Genomic DNA, 18,791 nt, shown 5'->3' with positions numbered 1-18,791 from the left:
CCTTTTACCGGTAGCCACCATAGCTTTTATGATACTTTCAGCAGTGTTCAATGCTCGCGTAGGAGAAGACTACGAAAAGAACGAGAGAAGGAAGAAAAATATTCTGATGGAAAGAGAAAGAAAGGTAAAAAAAAAAGAAAAAGAAAGAAAGAGAGAGAGAGAAAGTGAAAAAGATTAGAGGAAAAAGATCGGTTTCAATTGATCGTGATCAACAAACCGTGAGTTATTCATCCTCTTTCTCGTATCCCATGACTGTAACCATTACCAAAGATATCGGTATCCTTAGCACGTGTCAAAACAGAAATACTAAGCTTCAGAATCAAGAAAAGTATGAATGAAAGTAACGAGTGAAGTATGAAAGGAGAAACGTACCGCTAAAGGAAAGTGAATGATGAAGGTTTGTTGTTTGAGTGTTAGTATGAGTATCAGTGTAAGTTATAGAAAGAGAGAGAGAGAATATTTTGCTCAGATCATAGAACTAAAACCGAATTGGTATGCTGAACTGCCACGGGCCAACGTGCGCGTAACTCGCAGACGAAATTATCGAATGATCCACGCTAAGTTGATCCTGACAATACCTTATGCGAAACAATACTTCTAACAACAAAAGGTGACCACCGATGCGAAATAAATTCGAACTGAGCTTTAGCCTTCGAAATTTCGTACGGAAATGTTTCGTTTTTAGAACGTATAACCAAAAATGTTTTATATAATAAATATTCCTTTTCCTTTTTTTCTTCTCTTTTTTATTTTTTAAATAATATTTCTCGTTAGTTTTCTCTACGTTTACACAATTTAATTAGACATAATTTACATAAACGTATCTTTCTAAAAAGTAATGTGAATTTGATTAAAAATTACAGTTTAAATTTATATTAAGTAATATATTTAATATTACGTGCTAAGAGTTGTATTAATAATATGAGAAATAAATTATTATCGTATATATAATAAATAATTATTTAATTATTATTATTATTATATATAATCTATTTTTCAAATTGATTATTATATATTCGTGTCAACGTGTTAACGAACTTTACGATATAAATAATATTAAACGATAAATCTTTAAATCGGGTTAAACAGAGCATTTTTCTTTGTATCTTTTGCCTATCTCAAGAGAAAAAGGAATTAAGGGATGAACCGATTGGGATCTTCTTGTGGAAAGATAGATGTTGGGAGGGAAAAAAAAAAAAAAGAAAAGTAGTGTATAAAAAAGGAATAAGGAAAATCGAAGATTTGATCGTCGTCGTCTTTCGAATTGAAAGGATTGGAACCGTGTGTATTTGAAAAGGATACTCGGTGAGGAAATACAGAGTTGTGATCGATCGTTGTACAGGATATCCATCTAGATAAAAAGACAGAAACATAGAACATAAAGACAGTGACATAGAAAGACATAGAAATATCTTTATATGTATAATATATAATAAAATCTATGGTTTATATATCGGTATAGTATATAATAATATATACATACACTTTAAAAAGGATAGCCAAAAAGGATAAAGGATTTTTCGCGATAATCTCTGTTCAGAAAACGTAAAAATTATTCGCTCGAACTGACACGAAAAGATTCGATTTTCGAATCGTATTTGCTATTCCCATGATTATTATTTCACGGTAACCAACTGCGACTGGCATATACACGTGTTTTTTTTTTTTTTTTTTCTTTACATTTTGTATTCCCTTTTTATTTTCCCAACGAGTTTCCCTTTTTATGTATTGACCATTAGCGTGGGTCGCGAGTCTTTTGTGTGTGTGAGAGAATGCATTCTCTTCAAACAACAAACACAAACACACAAATATCTTACATTTTTATGTTCTTTTTTCATTTTCTTTTTCTATATATTTGATTAAATGAGCCGTAAATTCTTTTTCTTTTTTTCTTTTTTTTTTTATTTGCCCTAGTAGAAAAAAAAAACTAGGCCCTAGGACCAGAGTCCTTGAGGATGATGCGTCCTTTCGACGAACGAAATAAAAATCGTCTAGTTAGATCAACGACAATTGTTCAGCTAGAAAAGGATAGAAATGTATAAGATAAAATGGGATGAAATAAAATAAAAAAGAAAAAAAGAAAATTGTACCGCGGATTGTGGATTTGATAGAAAGTGTAGATAGTAGAATAAGAAAAAAAAAAAAGAAAAGTTTGTCGTAAGACGTCGATCAAGTGAGAGTGTACACATGAATCCTTTTTACGAAGCCCCTGAGGTACTCTCTATGGTATCTTATTTGATTCCCCGTTGAAGGAGGAATATACTACCAAGGACTATGCGTTTTCCTTTTTTACTTTACGCGTCTCGATGATATATATATATATATGTATACTTGGTATTACCACGGGCTACTTGAACCTAAAGTATTGAGAGTGGTTTTGCTTTTGAGGTACTTGATAGAACCCTTCGATATACTTTCTAACATAAGAGAGATACATGATAGAATAGATAGATTGTATTCAATACATCCTTTCTTTTTTTTTTTTTTTTTCTTTTTTTCTTTTTTTTTTTATCCCATTTTTTTATTTCGATACTTTTATTCTTTTTCTCCACTTTGTTTCTTTCCCCTTTTCCTTTCTCGTCGCGAAATATCTTTTAGTTTTTATCAATAACGTTTTGTTTCTCATACAATGAAATTAATTACTTTTTTTTTTATTGTTATTTTTTATATTTCAAGTATAATAGAAGTTATAAATATGAATTGTTTGTTTTTTTTTGGGTATCATTGTTATCCTGAAATTGTTACTATTTCGTAGTCTTATGAAAAGTGAAATTATTGAGATGAGAAATACGTGTACAATGTACAGTTAAAAATCTTCTATAGATTTTAATATTAATTGTAAATCTTACGAGGGAGGAACAAATAAATGATTGAAATTAAAATTCATTTGAAAATAATTAATATTTTATTTCTCCGACATATATTTAAAGTAAAATTTCGAATATTCGAAACACGCGCGGGCACAGAAAGATAAATGATAAATATTTAAGAAAGAAGAAAATCATGGGAACATTTTTCTAGAAGCTTTTTTTTTCATATAATATTTCTTATTCAAAATAAATAATCAAAGTGAAATATTTAAGTTAAAGTTATATACATAAATACATATGTATTCGTGTACCTTTACAAGAACTCGCTAAGAAAGTTTTCTTTTTCCATCCACTTATACTTCTTCTTCTTCTCTGGGTCATATATTCGCACAAAGTTAGTTTTAACCTTTTTGCATTGCGAAGTATAAAAGTAGAAGAACTACTATGTATCGACAAATATTTAACCAGTCTCTTCAAATCCACAAGTCCACCTTCTTCCCCGTATTTCTCATTTCTCTACTTTTCATTTTATTCGTTTTCAAACTCTTCTTTCTTCTTTATTTTACCTCCCCTTTTCAAAGTCATTGACACTTTCGTGTTTTTTTTGCAATACGCGTTACCCCCCTCCTCCTCCTCCTACCCCATTTTCAACTCTCTTTTCTCATACCAGTATACGCGAAAAGTTATGCGCAAACACAAGAGAGAGAATACTCAAACAGTTTTCCTTTTTATTGTTTCCCGTTTACTTAAGAAACAACCCTTTGACAAATAAATTTCATATTTAATACGAAGAAAAAAGAAAGAAAAACACACACACACACACACACAGCAAATAATTTATATAACGTAACGAGTACACAACTTAAGAAAATATTTTAAATAAATGAAACAAAAATATAAAGAACGATATTAATTTATTATTAGTGAAAATGAAACGAATAATAAACGCGACGATACACGATGGTATATGAGAATCGAATGAATTTATAGTTAAAAAAAAAAAAAAAAAAAAAAAAAAAAAAATATATTCATTTATAAGTTAGAGTTAAATAACGTAGTAACATTGTGATTGGTATAAGAAAAATGGAAATGGTAGAGTATCGTTTGGTANATTTATATAACGTAACGAGTACACAACTTAAGAAAATATTTTAAATAAATGAAACAAAAATATAAAGAACGATATTAATTTATTATTAGTGAAAAAATAATGAATCTAGGAATGAAAAATTGATGCTTCGTTGAACCGTTCGATTGAAATTTCATTAAAAAAAAAAAAAAAATAAAAAAAATATATTCATTTATAAGTTAGAGTTAAATAACGTAGTAACATTGTGATTGGTATAAGAAAAATGGAAATGGTAGAGTATCGTTTGGTATATATCGATGGTAATGAAAAAGCCACGCCTCTTAGGAATGATCTGACCAATGGGAGAATAGACAAACAAGGGTACCGGTTGAAATTAAAATATCCTTCTGTAGTAATAACGTGAGATAGGAGTAAAGCTAGTAGGATACATTATAGTGAGTTAGTATTTGTCAGAAAATGCAGGGTGGTCCTATATCAGCCCCCCTTTTTACGGAAACCTTCCCTTGCCCCACCTTGTTCCATCTCATCCGTCTTTCGAAGGGTTCGATGATGAACCCTCTTTTAGGTTGAATATGCCGGACATATGCACGGAAGGAGAAAAAGAGAGAGATTGTATTATTCACGAGTCGTTGCTAAGATAACACTAGCATGATTTTTAATATGAGTCGAAGGAAGATGAAGGGTCCTTCCTCTGCTGGTACGGCCCTTCCGTATGCTTTGGTAACATTGTAATGGGATTAGTCGTGTTATTAGGGGTTTCAAATCACGGTTCTGTTTTCTTTACTCGCTTTTTATTTCTTTCCTTTTTTCTTATTATTATTATTATTATAATACTTCCCATAAATTCGTGTACAGTGATATAGGAAAATTATTACACTAGTTCATCTTTTTTTTTTTCTTTTTCGATTCGATATTATAAATTATATCCGATCCGAAAACCGATTTATTGGATTGGCTGCAATTAAAACAAACACAATTCGACTATACTTCTATACAATTAGTATAGAACTCACGTGTCCGTGTAATATTTCACGCAAATTTATTATCAACTAATCTGACACGTTAATTATCTTGCTAATTGTCAAAGACATTTTCGGTATTCTCACGTATACCTCATAAGGTATCCATAATTACATTTTCGTTCTATATATCCACACACACACACACTCGTGCATTGTTATACTGTCCACGATATCACTTAAATTGGTTTACCTGACAAGTGTGTGTTGAGAATTACTTTTAGTTAAATGAAAACTTAATTTTATACGAAACCCAATCAAATATAATATTTATTTCTAAATAAACTATATATACGTGTGTCTCACTCCACATATTTGTGGATTACCTTTATAAGTCGTTAAAACTAATAAAATAAATTCCCCATGAAAGTTTTAATAGAAAATATGATCAAATGTATACTTTGTTGAAAGTATATTGAAAATTAAAAGACAACAACCGATTGATGAATGATTTTTTATTTTATTTTATTAAAGTGATAAGAGAATTATAACAAAAAAGAACATTTAGATTAGTATTAAAAAAGGAAATGAAAAAGTATTATCATACTGATCCCGTATACGTTAAATTGACTTATCGGATCCTTCCGTCCTGACGTTGCGGTTAAATCAAACTACGAAATCTCATAAACGACGTACATGCTTTCATGACTTTACCGTACCTTACCTAGCCTTACTTTACCTTATCTTACCTTATCTAACTTTACGTATATATATATATATATATATATATATTCCAGTTAGATGGAAATCTTTCGAAAGGAGTACGGAAGTTCCTTGAAGATTTGGAAGAGTTGATTTGGATTTTTCCTGAATATCGATTCTTTTCTTGATCCATTTAAGATAAAGATTTCTTTTATTCAATTGAATTCTTTTTCCAAAACACAATTTTATATATATATGTATCAATTAATGACACATACGTATATTTCAATGAAACTGTGTTAACGTATGAATTTGTATAAATAATTTATCCTAATTTTCAACACACATTTTCTTTCGAAATTATCAAACTAATCATCAATTAGAAAAATAATTTCTTCAATAGTTATACAAATCATTTCATTCATTCATTATTCATTCATTTAATATTAATAATAATAAAAAAGAAAATATATGAAGTATATAAATTTTTCTGCTTCTTCTGCAAATACTTTACAATTTTTGAAAATAAAATCATAGTGGTCGCATTAATGATCCTAATTTAAAACTAACGAAGGAAATAATCATTTGAATATCAAAAAAAATCTTCGAGTACTCCTTTCATTGGCGTATCTTGATCATTCTCGTGTCCACGATACTTAACCAGTCCTCCCAGTTGACGAGCATGAAAATTCGATGCAGAAAAATAAAAATCCAAGTAAATTTATTCAATCTTTTTATTTATCTCTGCCCCCAACAACAACAACAACAACAACAACAACAATAAGAAAAAAAAAATAAAACAATCTTTTTACATACGCCGACGATCGTCGTCCTTTTTACGAGATACGAGATTCGATGAAAAAATTCGAATAGAATAATTGGACTGTAAAATTGATGGTAAATTATTCGAATGCATAAATGGATGAATATTTGAAAACGAAGAAGAAGAAAAAAATAGATGAAAATAAATGTACCATAGGAAATATGAATTTTCTTTCTATGAAAATTCGAAAGGATTATCGTCGAATCTTTAGAATAATTTTAAACCCATAAAAAGATATATATATATATATACATACTAAAGTAATAATAATAATAATGCAGATAGATAGATGGGCAGAGGTTAACAATAATAGAACGATGCACTCCTATTTCGTATAAAGTTTCGAGTAATATTAGCTACCACCCGTCAAATTGGTGCTGCTTTTGAGAAAGGGAAAGTAACAGAATGAAGAGAGAGAAAGAGAGTGAAAGAGAGAGATGAGAGAAGAAGAAAATACCCTACTCATTGTCGTCCCATGGGGAACGTTGTTCGGTATGATAGTTCGGGCGTAGTTCGTTAGGGTGAAGTTAAAAGAGGGGCACCCTCTCGAAAAAAAGGGCGGGGCCCTCTTTCTATCGGGCCCTTCGATAGAACCAACCCCTGGGTGGAGTTAGCAATAGGTATATATGGTCTAACAGGGGTGCCCGGGGGTTCAGAACTCTATGCAACCTCTTACAGTGAACAACCTCGACGAATTTTGTTTTGTAAATCTAACATAAGTGCTAACAGTATTAATTGTGTGTATATATATATATATTGTTTAAATAATTATAAAAAAAAGAACAATACAGGAACAGAACGCAGTGTGTAAAAGTGTCGTTATATTCAAGTAGTGAAATATTTATCGAAATTATTTATCAGCAATAATGTCACGAAGTTTTTTAGTGGATTCAATAATTGGCAACAATTCACCACCTTCCTATCCTTTGCCTTATTACGGAAATCAGTTGCCAAATTATATGTTCAATTTCTTCAATCTGGGATTAGGTTATCAACCAATCAGACCAGTTCCTAGAACACCAGTAATACCAGTACCAACAGTACCTATCAGTCCGTCGGCAAACGTGAATCTAGGAATTCCTGGACAAAGCCCACCTTCGCCTTTAAACGTTTCAACCAGTAGACTCTCAGGTAGGTTACACTAAACTTACCCCCCTCTCTCTCTCTCTCTCTCTCTCTCTGAGTTAGGCTAAACGCCTGTAAACCTGAGGGGACAAACGTAGTCCTACAGATCAATGATCAAAGTCTAACATTAAAGCTAAACTAACTCTCATTATTTTCTGTTACTCATATAATTACAGATGTATCAGCGTCTAATGAATCACCATCTCGTAATAGTACACCAACACCACCACCAAAATCGCCTAATTCCATTGGCAATAGTTCGAAACGTATACGAACTGCATTCACAAGTACACAATTGTTGGAACTCGAACGTGAATTTGCTGCTAATATGTATTTATCACGATTACGTCGTATAGAAATTGCCACGAATTTGAGATTATCCGAGAAACAGGTTAAGATTTGGTTTCAAAATCGTCGGGTAAAATATAAGAAAGAGGATTTACCGTCGGGACAAAATCAAAAGTGTTGCTGTTTACGTACGTGTGGTAGGAAAAAGGATGGTTGCACGGATAATTCGATAACACGACGGTGCGATCAAGAAGATGAACATGGAAGATCCTTTGAAAACGTTATAAGTACTACTACTACAAATACACAAATACGAGAGGATTCTAGTGGCTTGAACGAAATCCGTGTATTTCCTGGTGAACATGAATCACCCATTCGTAAGATCGAACCTTTTGAGATATCTTTCCCTTCGAGACAAACGGAAGAGACCATATTTTCTCGCGAACCCGATGAAAGATTGAATTTTCGTAAAATCAAAATGAACGAGGAAACGACTGAGCATCGTTCTATAGTTGGCTGCAAAAGAAATACCGAGGATGAATATGACAGGACGGATAAGAGGAGAAAAATGGACCTTCCACTGAACATGCATCAGACTACAGAACACAGGGACTCCATTCCTAGACCGGTCTTTGACAGCTTGTCTAGAAACAAACATACCGTCGACAGAATCGTTAATTCTTAAAAAATAAAAAATATTTATTAAAAATATACCAACGCACACCTTTTCTTTTTTTTTTTACACGTGTTTCCTGGACTTTGAAAATGTTTACAATGCAATCTTTGTAAAAGAAGAGAACGTATTGTTTGTTCTGTTGTTCCTGTAAATATTATAACTACTGAATGATTCGAAGATTCATTTGTGTCAGAATTTTTCCTAAGAATAATTGTAAAAAAAAAAAATTATTATATTTTTTTTTTATTCATTTTAACAAATGAATATTGAAATCGGTGAAATGATATAATTATTTTATTTCTCATTATATTTATATGTATATAGTAATATATAGATATATATTTATGAATTATATATATTTTTCGGTAATAAAATCGGAACAAAATTGTTTAATAAGAAGAAATAAATTTTCTTTTTGTATAAAATTTGCTAAAAAAAAAAGAAATATGAAGCTAGCAAATTGACAAATCGTCGTTGTAAATCGTGCTATGTAAAAATTGTATATATATTATATTGTATTTTTGTACAAATAAGAATAATCGTATATATTTTTTCGAAAAAAATGAACGAATTTTAGATGAAATAAAAACAGCATCTATTTTACAACTCTTTCTTTCTCTCTCACTCATTACCCAAAAATTTACATAAATCTCCTATCCCACTTTAAAATATATATATTTTAATAAACATAATAATTATCTCAAGTAGAAAAGAAAAAGAAAAAGAAAAAAAAAAGGAATCCCAAGTTTATAAGAGGGATGATAAAATCTTGAAAAACGAATCGTCTATTGACGAAATAACGTCGAGAGGTCGAAAGTTGATTAAGAAGATTTCTAAAAGCCCTTTCGTCAGACGAGAAAGTAGGATTATAAGAGGATCAGAGTGTGCTAGTAAGCTTGCCACGTCGTAATAGAAATGAAATGAAAACAGATCTAGAAAATTAAAGACTCTAGTAACATCAACATCGAATATTTATCATCGTTTAAAGTACTTTATGAAAATCATTTTAAATTCTACTTTAATCGCTTAAACACATACTAATAACAAAAATTACTATTATAAAAGAGTCTCTCTCTCTCTCTCTCTCTCTCACTTTCATTCTCATTCTATTCTTCCTACCCTCCACCTTTCCAACAAACAACAAAAATTAGAGAAAAATAATAGGACAGGAAAAGAAATCAAAATCAAACTTAACTCTTAGGTAAAGATATTGTGTTTTCGCATTTTATTGCAGGGGGTGGAATGGGGTGGGGTTATGGGGCAAAGTATATAAAATTTGTCAAGAGGTTTTCTAACACCACTTAAGATATTTTTTTCTTTTTCTTTTACTTTTTTTGTAGAAGAATTTAAGGTCAAACGTACAACACCAGCACCATTTTTTAATGGTGTTAAAGAGGCAAAACGTCGACAATGGCAAATGCAACTCTCGGGCTTCTGGTATCCGCACCTTTCAACAATAGGACACTTGCATCGTTTTTGTATGCACAGCGGGAGATTGGACGTATATAAAAGCAGTTATCGAGCTGGCTACCTTCTTTTTTCCTTCCTTTTTTTCTTCTTCATCTTCTTCTATTTTCCATCTGCGTTTCGCAGTTCCCTCGTAAAGTCTAGGACCACAATTCATTCATACCAAAATCTCTTTTCTAAATCTACTTCTCTCGGTTTGTTCGTTCATTCATTCGTTTCTTTCGAGAGGAAGGAGGGAAAAAAGGGGGAAGGGTGGGGTGGGGTGGGAGAGGGATCTATTTGATCATGTCAACTCGTCGAAAAGTTTAAATCGACAATGACAAGAAAAAAAAGAGAGATGGTTTTCACATATGGGGGGGGGGGAGGTGCAAATTTTTACGATCGAAAATTGGAACAATTCGGAAAGTATAAAAAAAGGGATGAATTGTCGAGACGAAAATCATTAATATTAAATTGAATACGATTTATGTTTATATCTATTTATATTCTATAATCGGTAAGATTTTATTGTATATTATTATATATTGTTATTACTTTTATTGGTTTGAATAGAATAGAAAAAAAAAGGAAAGATTTACTCGCGAAATTGATTTAACAAAAATTTCATTCGATTGGAATAAAATATATTTCATAGGAAAAAAAAAATACAATAAGTAATGCAAAATTAATTGGTTTTACGTTAAAACTAAAAAATGTTAATTTTCGTAACTAATATACCCATAATGGGGAGCGTAGTTTAATGAAATTAAGCCGATCGGGAAACAATTTCTCTTACCATTGAAATTCATTGACTTGTTTCAATATCATTTTCGTATGATTCAACGTTTCATGACACGCTAACGAACCGTATATATATATATCTCTTTGTTCAACTTGCATGTATACTGGTATATTTCAATTCAGTGTTCGGATCATAATCGCGTACGCATAATCAAGAAATTATCGATACCAATTATATTACGGTTCGTCGAGCAATGAACGATAGTGCATTTCATCGAATAATCCAAGTATACATACATCGCGATAACATTTTTCATTCATAATATTTATATATCGATATTAAACGAATAATTTGTAGGTCACAATATAATTGATTTTTAATTTGTTTCTAATAATTTTTCATTTTTCTCGTTCGATTTCCATCTTTTTTTAACTTTCATTTACTTTTTCACGATTATCGAATCGCATCGTTAACAAAACAAATAATTATATATATTTTTATAATCGAGTAGAATTAAAAAATGAAAAATATCGAATAATATTTTAATCATCGTATTAAACTATACGAATGATTATTACCGTAATTTGTCTACACGTTAAATTATTACTTTATTTCCCCTTTTATTATTTTATAAAGTCTATCCAATATTTTTTCTACTTTATCACAGAGAGTTGGTATCATAAATCACGAATCAAAAAAAAAGAAAAAAAAAAACTAAATAAATGCGTTCCCTAGTTAGATCCTTTTCCCTTTCCCGAAGTTGTTCTTTTTTTTCTCTTTTTTTCTTTAACTTTTTTTAACATGGGTAATGCGCAATTCAATTTTCCGCAACTTTGCGTGCCTGTCGCGTTCGGGATCGAAATCTCGTCGTGTCGTCTTTCGTCTTTCGTTTTAGATACCTCGGGGATGAATATGAAGTGAAAGATACATGAGAAATTACCTTTACCTTATACCATTATCTTATTACTATTTTCCGTCACTTTCTAACTATATCTTTTTTTTTTCTGTCTCTTTCTTTCTATTCGTTGCATATCAAACTGTTAAAATCCTAAACTAATTTCACGAGAAACCACTTTTTAGAATTATTTTATTACTATATTAAAATTGTATATCAGTAATTTTTTCGCATAAATACACGTGAACGTTTGATCATGTAAGTCATTGATTTTTAATCATTTTTATGATATTTTTCTATGAATAATAATTGTTATAAGAATATAATAATATAACATTGTTTAAATGTATTATTAAAATGACAGATTAATTATTATTTTTATTCTTTTATTAATAAATGAAAAGGAATAATTATTGTATTGTAATTTCAATGGCTCTATTAAAATAATTTATGCATATATTAACACATTGTTTTCGTCACTTTGTTATCGGTACCTTTTGTGCAATACTTAATCATTTTAATCATTTTTTTCTTCTTCTTCTTCTTTTCCTTCCCGTTTATTATTTTTATCTGCTTACAGGGATTTAACCATTCTTTCTGTCTTTTCTACTTTTTTTCCATTTCTTTTTCTTTCATTCCTTCGTTGGTACTTTTTTCTACAATCTCGAGAGAAAATGAACAGAAACGGCAGGGTTGTTGGGTGGTTCCGATCAATAAAAGAAATTTTCATCAAATATTTAAAGCCGATAATTAAAGTCTCTAAACTGATTCGTGTGTGCAGGGCGTGTGTTTACTTTTTTTCTTTTTTTTTTTTTTAATCCACGACGTATATTATATAAAAATGTTTTAATTAAAAAATTAAAAAAAAAAAATAAATCGAAAAGAAATGAAGAAAAGATAGAAAGAAAGAAATAAAGGAATAAAAACGTAACTTGTTAAAACATTTCAAGTATTCGAAGAAAAACAGTTACCCGTTTCCACTCGACTAAAGCTTACTCCAATAGTGACACATAAAAAACCCATAACAAAAGAGAAAACACAGCCATTGTGGTTTTACGAAGAAGCTGTCAGTGGCATTTTATTGTCGCGTTATTTCTTCTACGATAGTGGCTTTAATTTTAAGACTTTAACCCACTTCTCGTCTGATACTCGAATAAACTTGTATTGTATCAACCAATGTGTCAACGGTTTTATTTCCAAACCCACCGTCAAAAATTGAATTAAACACAATAGAAAAATGTACGGGAAAARAAAARAARAARAAAAAAAAAAAAAAAAAAAAAATAAAGAGAGAGAGAGAGAGTGAGTGAGAGAGAGAAAGAGAAATGAAGTTGCAGGACAGGAGGATGAACAGAAAAGTGAACTAAAAAATAAACCGAATGAAATAAAGAAAGAAATAAAGAGATAGGGGTTTGGGAAGGGGTGGTTGGGCGGTGGGGTTAGTTTTTCAGAGGGATGAAAGTAAGTAAAACGAGAGCTGTCAAAAATTCATGATGAGTGAATAAACTTATGTAGAATTCTTAAAGGAAGTTTTGTATACGTTAATTCATTTCATTTTATGCACACTTAAGTGCCGCTCGATCAAAAATTGAAAAAAAGCAGCAACCGACGACAACGTCCGTCCTCTTTTACTCGAGAGAAAAATACTGAGTGCCATTGGCAGGAGAAAAAAAGAAAGGGAAAGGGAGTGGTGGTAGTAGTAGTAGTAGTAGTAGTAGTAGTAGTGACAAATATGGGTGTACAAGGAAGAACAGGACAGGAAGAAGGACTTTGCGGTAACGCAAAGCCACTTGAAAACCTTTGAACCGTATTTCTCTTCTTTCTCTTCTTTCTCTCTCTCTCTCTCTCTCTTTAACACTTATTTTGAAGCAATGGCGGCAAACTGTCATCGTTCACTCGTCTCCGCCATTGTAAAACCGTTTTTCTCGTAAACTCGTCGTTCAGAAAAATCACTGGCTTTTCAACATTGCTGGTCTTCTTTTATATCTTCTTTATCTTTTTTTTTCTTTTCCTTTTTTATATAAATATATATATATATATATATTTTCCTCTCTTTGTTGTAAATATATTTTTTTTCATTTTTCAATCTCTCTCAATATATATATATATATTTTATTTATATTCTCTTTTATATTGTATATTCTCTGCCTTTCTCACGTTTTCATTTCCCATTCTCTTTTTGTTTTTGATTTTTATTTCAGTCCCACTCGTTCTCATTTTTCGCCTCTTTTCGGATTTTTTTCTTCTAATTCCATTCGAAAAAAATATTTGTTCTCTCTCTCTCTCTCCCCCTTTCCGATTATTTGTCCATTTTCTTTCTGGTTGTTCTCCCATATTTTTTTTTTCTTTTTTTTTTTTTTGTCGTTATTTTCATTCTCTGTCCAGTCGAAAAGGAAAGCGAATGGTGGTGGATTTTTCAACGAGTTTCATGTTCGATGACGCGTAAGTAATGTCAATGTACCGCCCACGAGAAAGGTTTTAAATGGAAAGGTCCCCCCAACCCGCTACCTCCCTCCCCCCCTCCCCCATCCTATTTTTACTTTCCAAAGAATCATTGAAAAATTTCTCACCTTTGGACAAATTGTCGAATCTTTGAAAGGAATGTAATGGATCGTATTAGGCTACCGAATGTCCTTTTTTCAATCATTCGTTCACTCACTCACTCATACACACATAGACGTAGACACACGTGCAAGAGAAAAGCGAATGAGATGATCGATAAGTTTAGGAAACGTTCCTTTGGGAAAATCTTCTTAATTAGATGGTCGTCTTAATTAAATGGATCAAAGGATTTCTTCTCTTTATTTCTGTCTCTCTCTCTCTCTGTCTGTCTCTCTCTTTTAACTGGAAAATGCTGATTAAGGGGAATGCATTTCCTTTTGAAGTAAATAACAAAAAAATAAATTAAAAGAACAATTATTTTCTTAGAGATATTGTTCCTTGTGAACGTAATGTCTTGGTTTATTTAATTATAGGAAAATTTGTGCATTTTAATCGATGCAAATAAATGTTTGAATTGTTGAACAGATTGTTATAATATTATTATCATTGTAATGTAAGTAATATTCAAAGAAAAGATATCTTTATAATGTTTTGGATAATATAAAAAAGAATATCTATAATGGTTCATGGTGTCATCTGTTACATATTTCAAGTTGATATTGGAATAATGTATTCACATAATTTTACCATCAATTTTATCATAAATTTTTTAAATTACACTTATTTTCATAATTTCATGCGTGTCTAATTCTAAACATTATTATTTTTTATTATTAAAAATGTAATAGAATTATTTACATTTATTAGAGGAATTGAAATTAAAATATATATGGAAAATGATTTACTTTCAAATTGATATCTTTTATATACTAAAATTATTATACGAAATATATGAACGTGATCGAAATCGATATTTGACGAAGTCTAAAAAAGAATAATAATGCGTTTGAAATAAAAGAATCGTTTTAAAATATTGAACGGTGAAAATAATAGAAGGATAACGGTTCTTAAAACGAAAAATTCATGGGTTCTATTGAGAAACAACCTTTCTCAATTCGAGGGAAAAGCAATAAAGGTTTGAATTTCACTTCGTCATTATTCGATCATTACTCGGAGCAGGTGAGAACTCACCTACGCGCGTGTACGGTGTTTGACCTTCGCGTTAAACCGTAAAATAAATAGGCAAGTTAAATGCACCTGTGTTTCAAGCGTGTCCAGCCGATTCTAACATACGCCTTTCAGGAAATTACCTATCGAAGACGAATTAGATTCAACGGTAAAAGTTAACCGAGCGTGTGATGATCAAACGTCGATTGAGTTTCACTGCTTTCACATCTGCTTGCCCAATGAAATTCTATCTTACCAATTATTTATAAGGAAATTCATTAAAATATATTCATGAAACGAATTATGCAATAAAGTTATGTGTAATTTATTATCAGATCAAATAACGCATACTATATTACTTGTTTCTTTTGCATTCGAATTAATTACTATTTTTTAAATGTTTGTTTAACAAAAATACATTTTTTTTCAACGAATAAACATTTTCTTTTATATATTCAATGTTTTAAATATAGAATATAATACTAAAGTTATCGTATATCAAGATGATTATATAATTATTATCTATTTTATTAATAAATAATGCAGTTGCGATAATTTCTTTATAATAATTAAAGTTGTTAGATCGAATTAAAAAAAAATGGAATGAAAAAGAAAGGGAAAAAAAAATTGGGCTCAGCCGGGATTTGAACCCGGGACCTCTCGCACCCAAAGCGAGAATCATACCCCTAGACCACTGAGCCGATTTTGAAAGAACTCGCTTGTTAATCGAGTAAAAAATTCGTACATTTTTTTTTATATTATTTACCAATAAAGAATATGTATATATATATATATATATATTTAAAAAATCGTCAAGTGTTTAGAAAATTGTTATACATTTTATTTGTATTTTATTTAACTGTTTCTATAAGATTTAAAATCAAAAATACGATTACTATAATTGTGGCAAATTATTATTTTTATAGTTTTAAACTTAAAATGCAAAATTATTTAATAAAAAAACATGCTAATGGTTGTTATATAATAAATTATATAATAATGTATATTAATTCGATCAATTATCTTGAATTTTTACTTAAAACGAGTGACTCATTTGATTGATAATGCGATAACAATACAAGAACGCACAGAATAGTTTCCTTGATAAGCACGTTTAACAGCTGATTGTAATTTGTATTAACATGAAACATTCAAGGACTGTTTCTAGCATAATGCGATAATTAAACTTGAAACTGGTGACCGAATAATTCGTTCCAGATACGAATGATTATCACTTTATTCACAGTTGAATGATTGATTTGCAAATCTAACACGTATTTACATTGGACGTCAAACATTCGGTGTTCAAATATTTTCTAATAAAATTTTACATTCAATTTTTATTTAATTTAACAATAATTATAACTGCAAGTGCATCATTTTAGTATTTTTTTTTCTATTTATTTGATTAATATTTTTGTATAAAAATACTAAATAAGTTAATGCAAAAATTTCGCGTATGAAAAATGAAATTGAAATAAAATAAATCGTGCAATTTTTTTTTGTAAACTAAAGTGGTAAAAATTTATAAAAAGATTCGATTGAAAATAATACAAATAAAATAAAAATAAAATAATATTATGCAAATCTAATGTTTCAATTTCTTTTTTTAACAACGTCAAGATCACATTTACGCTCTGATAAAATGGAAATACATAGAAATGTCTAGACCAATCAATAAATTTAATATTTTTAATCCATTTTTCTCAGATCCGTAGATAAACAACGTTCTATTAAATTTGACGTTTCATTTCGGAGAATGATAAATATTTCATTCGTGGAAGTTTCATTCTATTTGTATAGCTACTTACGAAACATTTACTCTTGAACTATTAACCAAATTTCAATTTGATAATAATTCGACGTAGTATAATATTCAATTTATTTTTCGAATAACACATAACGTTTCGCGTTAATTTATACTCAAATAAAATGATCAAATTAAAGTTTCATTGTATATATGCATATACAAGTTCTAAACGTTTACGTATGTAGTAGTATTATAGTGAATTAAAAATTAAATCAACCACTCTACACAGAGTGTATTCACAATAACTAGGATCTCTAACTTTGTTTATTTGCTAGAAACAAAAAACAAAAAAAAACAAAAAAAAAAGAAACAAAAATGAATGCAATTAAAAAGTTGCATGGATGCGCGCACTAGAACAAAAAATTAACTCTAATTTAAAAACAGAATTTGTTAAATAATACGATATTTATATACATTTATATTATTTCATTCCAAATATTAATTATTAATATTCCACGGTTATAATTGAATTGCTAAATTTAATGGTAACACTTAAATTTATATATTTAAATAATAAATTTCGTTCTCGAAGGAAAAAAAATAATTATAAAATTCAATATTAAATCCTACTTATTCCTAAATGNAATTTGTTAAATAATACGATATTTATATACATTTATATTATTTCATTCCAAATATTAATTATTAATATTCCACGGTTATAATTGAATTGCTAAATCTCGAAGGAAAAAAAATAATTATAAAATTCAATATTAAATCCTACTTATTCCTAAATGTTAATCAACCTATCTAATACATTATAATATTTTTATTTAAAAATAGTATATAAATAATATATATATAATTAATTAAAATATATTTATTTCAAAAATAAATTTAATCTCGCTAAACTAAAATTTAACGTTAATTTTACTGAAAACGTATCAAACGAATAAAATTATTATTCATTTCTCGTTATATTATGAGAGAAACACCCTGTATACGCGGTAACCACATTCGTACAGGATAAAACGTAAAACGTTTATTTATTTAAATAGCGTATAACAAACATAAGGCACGACGGACAGGAATCGCATAACAAATCGAAAAACGAGTAGCGTTTTAATGCAAAGCAAATATGCATCCTGCATTTGCAAACGTTTGTTCGAGACATTCGTCATAATTAGTACCGTTAAATTGCTACATTATTTTCCCTCTTTCATACTTTATTTTTTTGTTTATCCTTTTCCCAACGGGGAGGGGTAGGGAGAGTATTTTACTCGTTTCATTTTCGACGAAAGGTAGACATGAGAAAGAGAGATAAATATGAACGATAAATCTCATAACATCGGGACGATAAAAAGAGATAAAAAAAAAGCGTCTATTGTACCTTCATTTCGGTGTACTTAACGTTCACGCGGAGTCATCTTTAGCCCTTTCCTATGTTTCATTTGTAGGAAAGATAAAAGAAGAAAAAAAAAGAACAGAACAGAACAGAAAAGAAAAAGAAAAACGAAGAGGGAAAACTAATCCTCCCTTGTGCTGAGCAAGCGGAATGGAGAAATGTAATATTTGAGGTTTCCTTCTCGAACGTGTTGGAAATATATAGGTAACAGGTTTTCTATCCTTATCTTTTACTCTCTTTCTGTTTCTCTTTTTCATTCGGATTATACTCATGAAACAAACTCTTTATCGGTTTCTTCTAATTTCATATCAAAATATATATATATAATATATAATATATAATATATATAATATATAAGTATATATATAAACAAGTATATGTATATATACTTGTTTATTTCTAAAAAGAAAAATCTAATATTTGATTATATTAATTTCCAAAATATACATTAAAAAAATAATTGATTCTGAT

The 18,791-nt window shown here is 29.6% G+C and overlaps 1 protein-coding gene and 1 non-coding gene across 2 annotated transcripts; one reads left to right on the top strand and one right to left on the bottom strand.

Annotated features, from left to right (window-relative positions):
* The first annotated feature begins 7,250 nt into the window (after positions 1-7,250).
* On the top strand, positions 7,251-8,482 carry LOC106791406 (homeobox protein notochord-like). Its single transcript, XM_014757024.1, has 2 exons — positions 7,251-7,515; positions 7,686-8,482. The coding sequence occupies exons 1-2, from the start codon at positions 7,251-7,253 to the stop codon at positions 8,480-8,482; spliced, it is 1,062 nt and encodes a 353-aa protein (XP_014612510.1).
* Positions 8,483-15,794: 7,312 nt separating this feature from the next.
* On the bottom strand, positions 15,795-15,866 carry Trnap-ugg. Its single transcript has one exon. It is a non-coding gene; the product is annotated as a tRNA-Pro (tRNA).
* Positions 15,867-18,791: the final 2,925 nt, after the last annotated feature.

This window comes from Polistes canadensis, unplaced genomic scaffold, assembly GCF_001313835.1.
Source record: "Polistes canadensis isolate GaletaPanama2010 unplaced genomic scaffold, ASM131383v1 scaffold_305, whole genome shotgun sequence".
Taxonomy (NCBI): Eukaryota; Metazoa; Arthropoda; class Insecta; order Hymenoptera; family Vespidae; genus Polistes; species Polistes canadensis.
Note: the sequence above shows the minus strand (reverse complement) of the source record. Positions and strands in the feature narration are given on the sequence as shown.

Coding starts and splice junctions, on each gene's coding strand:
- LOC106791406 (XM_014757024.1), top strand. CDS start 7,251: ATGTCACGAAGTTTTTTAGTGGATTCAATAATTGGCAACAATTCACCA. Junction 7,516..7,685: donor TTCAACCAGTAGACTCTCAG/GTAGGTTACACT, acceptor ATATAATTACAG/ATGTATCAGCGTCTAATGAA.